The sequence below is a fragment of the Triticum aestivum genome, chromosome 3A, assembly GCF_018294505.1.
Source record: "Triticum aestivum cultivar Chinese Spring chromosome 3A, IWGSC CS RefSeq v2.1, whole genome shotgun sequence".
NCBI lineage: Eukaryota > Viridiplantae > Streptophyta > Magnoliopsida > Poales > Poaceae > Triticum > Triticum aestivum.
In genome coordinates this window covers 370,311,221-370,319,442 of record NC_057800.1, presented here as the reverse complement: position 1 = coordinate 370,319,442, position 8,222 = coordinate 370,311,221, and the positions used below count along the sequence as shown (strand labels likewise).

The 8,222-nt window shown below is 42.4% G+C and overlaps 1 protein-coding gene across 2 annotated transcripts; it reads left to right on the top strand.

The window, feature by feature from the left end:
- The first annotated feature begins 2,247 nt into the window (after positions 1–2,247).
- LOC123061314 (vacuolar-processing enzyme) lies at positions 2,248–8,222 on the top strand. 2 transcript variants are annotated; one of them, XM_044484372.1, is made up of 10 exons: positions 2,248–2,554; positions 3,240–3,404; positions 3,767–3,923; positions 4,121–4,206; positions 4,297–4,496; positions 5,435–5,483; positions 5,563–5,775; positions 5,930–6,136; positions 7,096–7,285; positions 7,978–8,222. In XM_044484372.1, the coding sequence occupies exons 1-9, from the start codon at positions 2,333–2,335 to the stop codon at positions 7,276–7,278; spliced, it is 1,482 nt and encodes a 493-aa protein (XP_044340307.1). In that variant the 5' UTR covers positions 2,248–2,332; the 3' UTR covers positions 7,279–7,285; positions 7,978–8,222. The 2 variants fall into 2 exon arrangements, with proteins under 2 accessions (XP_044340307.1, XP_044340306.1); XM_044484371.1 differs by lacking the exon at positions 7,978–8,222 and having other exon boundaries at positions 7,096–7,552.

The following is an 8,222-nucleotide window of genomic DNA, read 5'->3' as shown; positions in this document are numbered from 1 at the left end:
ATTTGTTAGCCCAAATACGAGTGGGGACATTAGGGAACAAATTTGCTCAATTTTGAATATCATGATCGAAGCTCTCAATGATAAGTATCTGGGCCTGCCTGTGCATGTGGGATTAGATAAGACTGATTGTTTTCAATATCTGATTGATCACATTGTTACGAGAGTTAGCGGATGGAAAGAAAAACTCTTATCCACTGGAGGCAAGGAAGTTCTTCTCTAGTCTGTTGTTCAAGATATCCTAACTTATGCTATGTCAGTCTTTAAAATTCCTAAAAAAATTGTAAAGGAATAACTGACAAGATGTCGCATTTTTGGTGGGGTGATGATGACAACCAGAGAAGGATGCATTGGATGGCGTGGTGGAAAATGTGTCTCCCGAAAAGCCAAGGCGGAATGGGCTTTTGTGATATTCATTGTTTTAATTTGGCGATGTTGGCTAAACAAGCTTGGCGTCTCCTTGAGAACCCAGATTCCTTGTGTGCCACCATTTTGCGAGCTAAGTATTTCGCTGATGGAGATATATTGAACGCAAAGTTAAAAAATGGATCATCTTTCACATGGCAAAGTATTATGGCGGGGGTTAATACCTTAAAACATGGCTACATTTGGCGAGTTGGAAATGGTCAGAAAATTGGTATTTGGGAATATGCTTGGGTCCCTAACTGTGCTAACAGAAAAGTCATCACTCCAAAGGGGCAACATTTGTTATCAAAAGTGTCGGATTTCATTGACCCCTCTTCGAACAGGTGGGATGAGGATCTCATCAAACGTACCTTGTGGCCCGTTGATTCACAGCGGGTCCTTGCTATCCCTCTGCCTCAGTTTGATATGTCAGATTTTGTTGCTTGGAGTCATACTAAGAGTGGGATTTTTTCTGTTCGATCTGCATATTTTGTTGAGTGGGGTTATCAACATGGAAGGAAACTTCGTCGTACCAATGGAATGGGTCGAACAAACTTTAATCCAATTTGGTGTAAGATTTGGAAGTTATCTTGTCCAAGGAAGGTGAATTTTTTTCTTTGCGGACGCTGCATGGTACTCTTCCATGTCGTGTTACGCTTGCTAATAGACACATGAAAGTTTCATCTTTATGTCCTTTTGTGCTTCTAGTTTAGAATACACAAAGCATTTGTTGTTTCAATGCCAGAAGGCAAGAGGTATGGAGAGGCTTGGCTTAGACGGGATCATTGCTCAAGCTTTGTGAGTTGATCGTGCTGGAGAGGCGGTCTTCGGTTTTTTGTTGCACATGCCTGACCAAGATTTATCTATTATGGGTCCGAGAATATTTGGGAGATGATTGCCATTACGTCTTGGTATTTGTGGTGGGAAAGACATAAATTAGTGCACAAGGAGAGAATTCAAGATGCAAATCAGATTTCAATGGGGATACACGCTCTTACGGCTAATTGTGTTGTTGCTTCCAGTCCAAGGGCTTCTATGAAAACAGGGGGTTGGATTCGTCCCCCGATGAGTTTTGTGAAACTTAATGTTGATGCTTCTTTTGATCATGATTTTCTTAAAAATACGGCTGGGGTTGTCCTGAGGAACGACAAAAGGAATTTTATTGCAGGGATACTTGGAAAATTGATCATTGCATCGATGCTCTAATAGCGGAAGCTTGAGCTCTCGGATTCGGTCTTTCACTAGCGCAACGTGCGGGTTGCAATCGTCTTGTTATTAATTCTGATAATTTGGAGGTTATTGAAGCAATGAATAATGGCGGACGGTCAGCAAGAGCGGCGGCGGCAATTTTTGATAATTGTTATTTTTTTGACGTATGATTTTCCTACCACTAGGTTTGAACATTGTAATAGGGAAACCAATAAGGTTGCGTACGAGCTTGCTAGGTTGGCTAGATTTTCTTCTACTGTTGATTGGTTTGAGGAGCCTATGATTGAGATTGTACCATTCCTCACAAACAATATATCTATTATTTTGATTGAATAAAGTCCACATGTTTTCAAAAAAAGAAAACCAAACAGCCCTAGAGTGAATGTATGTGCGTGTTAGAAACGGAAAACTCCACTTACTTACGATCAAGTCTCATTTCAAATGGTGTTTGGTTCTCTAGTCTTAGGACTTTTTCCAGTTCGTAGCACTTTTTGAAAAAGACTCTTAAGAAGGTGCTTCTAAAGACTTTTAGCAACAAAAAGTCTCATCCTGTTTGGTTTGTTAGGGATTTTTTTAATCCCAACATAAAAAAATCCCTCGAACCAAACAACCCTGAATAGCGCTGGCGCATAATAAAAGGAGACGTTGCCCCAGCCCGAATTAAACCCTCCTTCCTCCTCCCCCTCGCTTCTTCACGGAATCCAAACCCCAAACACCAGCCATGGCGATGGCGTCCTTTCGCCCCCTTCCTCTCGCGCTCCTGCTCGCCGCGTGCCTCTCCGCGCTCGTGCTGGCCGTGGCGCACGCGCGGACCCCACGGCTGGAGCCCACCATCCGGCTGCCGTCGCAGCGCGCCGGCGGGCAGGAGGACGATGGCTCCATCGGGACCAGGTGGGCCGTCCTCATCGCCGGCTCCAACGGCTACTACAACTACCGCCACCAGGTGCGCACGCGCTCTTTGCTCGTTCGCATCTCCGCGATCCTCGATTTTCCGTTCCTGTTTTGTCTTCCTGTCGGTTAATTCCTGGTGTGCATCGCCGAAAGAATAGGTTGAAAAAAAAAAGAGTTCCGTTTGCTCTTACTGCGTGTTCCGGATTTTCCCCTCCTATTTTGTGTGGTTGGTGATTTGTTGAGTAATCCTACCGCAATTGAACTATGATTGGCAAGCCCTGTTAATATGATGATATTGGCGCGGTGCCATATCGCCGTGAGGCAAATACTTGGTTTAAGAACGATTTCGTGTGCATCTCCTTTCGCATATGAACTGGGAAAACAAAATTAAATATCCTACGTATGAGATTTCCTGATTTTGGGGGGCTGCGCGTTTGTTGTGGGCTCCACCCACTGATAAGTGTATTATTGTACAACCCTTGTGGTTCCACCCACTAATAAGTACGGTTCCTGATGCTAGTATTTCGTCTATATATATAAATAGTAAAACGTAATGATGTAATTAACTGCACTGGTCAGCCAAAAAATGATTTTGTTGTTGCCACGTACTGGCAGCCTCTATGAACACGATTTCAGTTATGCCACGTACTGCTACCATAAGGATGAAATTGGGAGGGGTCAGTGACGACAATGAAGTACTGTGTTTGATTTGTGGACCGGAATTTTGCACTTCGCAGGCGGATATCTGCCACGCCTACCAGATCATGAAGAAGGGTGGTCTCAAGGATGAGAACATCATCGTATTCATGTACGATGACATTGCGCACAACCCGGAGAACCCGAGGCCGGGCGTCATCATCAACCACCCCCAGGGTGGAGATGTCTATGCTGGGGTCCCTAAGGTAATCATGCGTCTTCAAGGAAAATTTTCCAGTAATTGTTGATGTAGTAAAAGTCTAAGGTTTGTAGATAGCCTTACTAGGTGCTACAAACTGTTTGATGGTTGCAGAAAAATGTGAATATGATATTCTACAAATTACACGAAGGGAAATTTCAATAGCAGTTTGCACCTCATTGAAAATGATTGAATGTCTAAATTTTTATCAGTCTTTATGTTATTTTCCACTTGGTCGTGGATAAGAAGAATGCCAACTTTCTATGTGATAACATCAACGTCTTAATGGAATGAACCAATTCTAATGGCCATGCATCCCTATCCACAATTTTACATCTGTTCGACTGAATATATCTGTTCCGACTGTAGGACTACACTGGAAAGGAGGTTAATGTCAAGAACTTCTTTGCTGTCCTGCTCGGTAATAAAACCGCGGTGAGTGGTGGGAACGGCAAAGTTGTGGACAGTGGCCCTAATGATCACATTTTTGTGTTTTACAGTGACCATGGGGGTCCTGGGGTCCTTGGTCAGTATTCAGAACCTGCCATTCTTGCGCTTCCTGTCTTTTATTGCCTTCTTTTGAGAATTTTAAATATCTGAAACCAGTCAGAACAGATATTTCGTATACACATATTCAAATCCAGATATGCACAATTAACAAATCCAGATATGCACAATTAACTTATTAGTGTCATGGTTTTTTCATTCTGGTAAAAATTTCAGGGATGCCTACCTATCCATACCTTTACGGTGACGATCTTGTAGATGTCCTGAAGAAAAAGCACGCTGCTGGAACCTACAAAAGCCTGGTACCCCATCGCTCTTTGGTTTATTTTTGCTCTGCATGGTGTGCTGCTTGAAGCAAATGGCCTGAGGTGTATAGTCATCTTATTTTGTAGGTATTTTACCTTGAAGCCTGCGAATCTGGGAGCATCTTTGAGGGACTTCTGCCAAATGACATCGGTGTCTATGCGACCACCGCTTCGAATGCAGAGGAAAGCAGTTGGGGAACGTATTGCCCCGGCGAGTACCCGAGCCCTCCGCCGGAATATGACACTTGCTTGGGCGACCTGTACAGCATTTCTTGGATGGAAGACAGGTACTTTATTCCTTGACTCCTCGTCTCTCCCTCTCTCTGGGTCCTTCTACCATGTTTTCCATTCAGACGCTAAAATCATGTACTGTTAAGGTCAGTTCGAACGCACATGTGGCGCTCATGTCAGTTAGTACTTTCTGCTACCGTACAGGGTGTGTTATTTCAAAATGATTAACCAACTAGTACGGCACTACCTGCTATCTTTCTCTATTTAAGTAAGACGCTGGTGATACACATGTGTTCTCTGAATGAGGGTGATATGCATGTGTTGCTTACTTTTAGGTGCACATGAATGACAAATACTTATGCTGCTGTGTGCATAGCATGTGCTGTGGTTTTTACTGAGCTCTAAGCATGTGCTGACTATGTTGTCTTGTTTGGTCCCTTAACTACACAGAATACATCTGATGTCAGGTCTGCCTGCCCGACTCACAATCAACTCTTTGAGCTTGATCAAACTAAACCCTGCACACATGCAGGCGCACGCGCACACAGACGCACGAGCGCACACGCAAAAGCACACACACGCACAGCCCATGCACTATTGCCGCAGGGTGCAGTTCAGCTGAATACCATGCATTTAACTGGGCCGACTAGAGCTATTTTTCTGCTGGCTGTAAACTGCATCCTGTAGTAACAAACAGCGATTGCAGGGCAAATCTGATGGCCATGGAGCTTTGGGGCTTCTTTCGCTGTTAATGCTCCATGTAGAAATAGCTGTAGCTGTTGCACACAACCATATTCTTATGAAATTGCAACAGAACATCACCTGTATGTACTCCTATCGGTTGTCATGGTAGTGATTGTTGCAGTTCACCCTTTTATAGATGAACCCCAAGTCAAAATCCTTGGGTCATTTGTTTGAAAAGAACTTGTTTTTCGTTATGGTTCTTAGCCATTTTAGTTGTCCTCAAATAACACTGAACTTTCAATGTTGACAGTGATGTCCACAACCTGAGAACTGAATCTCTCAAGCAGCAGTATAACCTGGTAAGTACTTAAAACTTCAATTTCTTTTAGCTTAAATCTTGGAGCAGTTCTTTCCTAACATAACGTAATGGTTGAGCAGGTCAAGAAGAGAACGGCAGCTCAGGACTCATACAGCTATGGTTCCCATGTGATGCAATACGGTTCTTTGGACCTGAATGCTGAACATTTGTTCTCGTACATTGGGTCAAACCCTGCTAACGAGAACACTACATTTGTTGAAGATAACGCACTGCCATCATTCTCAAGAGCTGTTAATCAGAGGGATGCTGATCTTGTTTATTTCTGGCAGAAGGTTTGTAATTATATCATGAGAAATCTCGTATGTTGATTTTATTGTCATGTGATCTGTTGATCATTGCCATGCTTTACCCAAAACAGTAGCATATGCAAACTCGATAAAAAAGACGGATAAACTAACTGATTAATTTCTTTTGTTCTGCATGTAGTACCGGAAATTGGCCGAGAGCTCCCCTGAGAAAAACGATGCTCGGAAGCAATTGCTTGAAATGATGGGTCATAGATCTCATATTGACAACAGCATCGAGCTGATTGGAAACCTTCTGTTTGGTTCTGCGGGTGGTCCGATGGTTCTAAAGGCTGTTCGCCCAGCTGGTGAGCCTCTTGTTGATGACTGGAGTTGTCTCAAGTCTACGGTAAGGCTCTATTTGACTTTGGTTGGTCATCTATCAGCATCTCTTATCTTATGCTTCTGTTGTGTTTTGCTGTTGCCTATTGATCATATGTTAATTGTTTGGAACTGGGACAAAAGAAATTAGATTTGCTTCCAGTACTATAATAGTAGTATATACTCTTGCAGATAATTTCTTTGTTATTGGTTGGCTGACAAAGAGAATTGTGTTTATCATTTCCCAGCGCTTCACTACAGTTGTCCACAACTTTTAGTGTCTGTTCCAGTTACATGTCCATTAAGAGAATAGGTAGTGTAGTTAATGCATTCTTTGGCACTCCACCCAGACTCTATGCTTTTGAATAGGTCAAGTGGTTGTAGCATGTCATTTTGCCAGAGGAATGCAGTGTCATTTCTCATCAATTCTTCCTTAGATTTAGTGTTCTGTTGGTCTATATACATGGTGGGTTGAGGACAATTATAGCAAAATAAGTGGAGTGGTTGGCTTGGCATATGTAATTAGGTCAGAGTATTACTTATAGGTGAAAAAATAATTTATGAATTTCCAAATTTCTAAAACCAACCAATTTGGTAATCAGCACTAAAAAGGGAGGAGTGAATGTGAAAAGGGGGATCAGCATGCCCCTGCCTATGTTGTGGTTCATATATACTAGTTATCGAGGCATCTGTTACTTTGTACCTGGATGATCTTCTCAACAGCCAAACTGTCTGAGCAATGGTCAGTTGAACTATTTGAGTATTGATATTTTCCGTATTGAAACTTTGGATGCTCTAAGTAACTAGTTTATTTACTTGAACATATTGCCAGCTCCCAACTGTATACATACAGGTGTCATATGGGATATAATGCAGTATTGCAGTTACAGTTTGTAATTTATTTATGTTTTTGAAACTGTTTTTTTTTAACTGGTAATTTATTTATGTTGCCCATGCATGACTAATATGTGTCTTCCCTTTCTTCAGGTGCGCACTTTTGAATCACAATGTGGCTCACTGGCGCAGTATGGAATGAAGCACATGCGGCCCTTTGCAAACATCTGCAATGCCGGCATTGTTCCTGAAGCGACGGCAAAGGTTGCTGCTCAGGCATGCACGAGCATCCCAACCAACCCCTGGAGTGCCACACACAAGGGTTTTAGTGCTTAAACCAGAGGTGAAGCAACTTGGTCCCTATCTCAGCTATTGTACCATATACCAAAGTCCCCTTCCTATTCACACAGGGTTAGTAGTGCTTGAACGGACGAACCTTAGATGAATAAATAAGAATTATGGCATTACTTCAGCTATTCCACCACACCAAATTACCTTGGTTGTGTCCAACTTATAGTGTACATATACCCGTAGTAGAAAGGTGATTTCCTGTGATTACTGTACATACTCGTGATAGTTTGTGATCAGATGTGTAGCTCGCAATTCCATATATGAAGAATGCAATCGCTGCTATTTGTACTCCCTCCGTCCGAAAATACTTGTCATCAAAATAGATAAAAGGGGATGTATCTAGAACTAAGATATGTCTACATACATCCCGTTTTATTCATTTTGATGACAAGTATTTCCGGACGGAGGGAGTACGTCGACTGAGTGATTTCATACTACTATGAGCTGCTATTTTCCCATCCATTTGAAACCCTGCAGGTACTGTTTGATCTTCTTGTTCACATGGAACTACATGGTTCTGACATCCGCATGTATCACATTCTGATTCATGTGTTTTTTGCTGTAACATGCATTCCTTATTTTCTGGTTGTGAAGTAGGGAGTATGACACAGCCAACTATAGCTATTCTTGGAAATAAACATATCTACGTACAAATATTGTTAATGATTGCTGCTATCGCTGTAGGAAGCGGGCTATATTTCACACAGAGAAGAGTGTTGCAGCGACTGTTACACATATGAACATGTTTCTAGGGAAATTTCTTGATAAATCTGGACGCTCGTAAGTGGAGAAGTGTTGACGATGGCATGGCACCTACTTTAAGAGAAGTTTTCACACATATCCTCAGTCGAGGACAACCAACAACCAAATAATCATCTCCCGTGAGGATTTCCCGCCTTTGCCGAACGGAGTTACTGAACAAACCTGAA

Bases quoted from the DNA above. Each gene is read 5' to 3' on its own strand.
- LOC123061314 (XM_044484372.1), top strand. From the start codon at position 2,333: ATGGCGATGGCGTCCTTTCGCCCCCTTCCTCTCGCGCTCCTGCTCGCC. The intron at 2,555-3,239 runs GTGCGCACGCGC...TGCACTTCGCAG, and splicing joins ACTACAACTACCGCCACCAG to GCGGATATCTGCCACGCCTA. The intron at 5,484-5,562 runs GTAAGTACTTAA...ATGGTTGAGCAG, and splicing joins TCAAGCAGCAGTATAACCTG to GTCAAGAAGAGAACGGCAGC.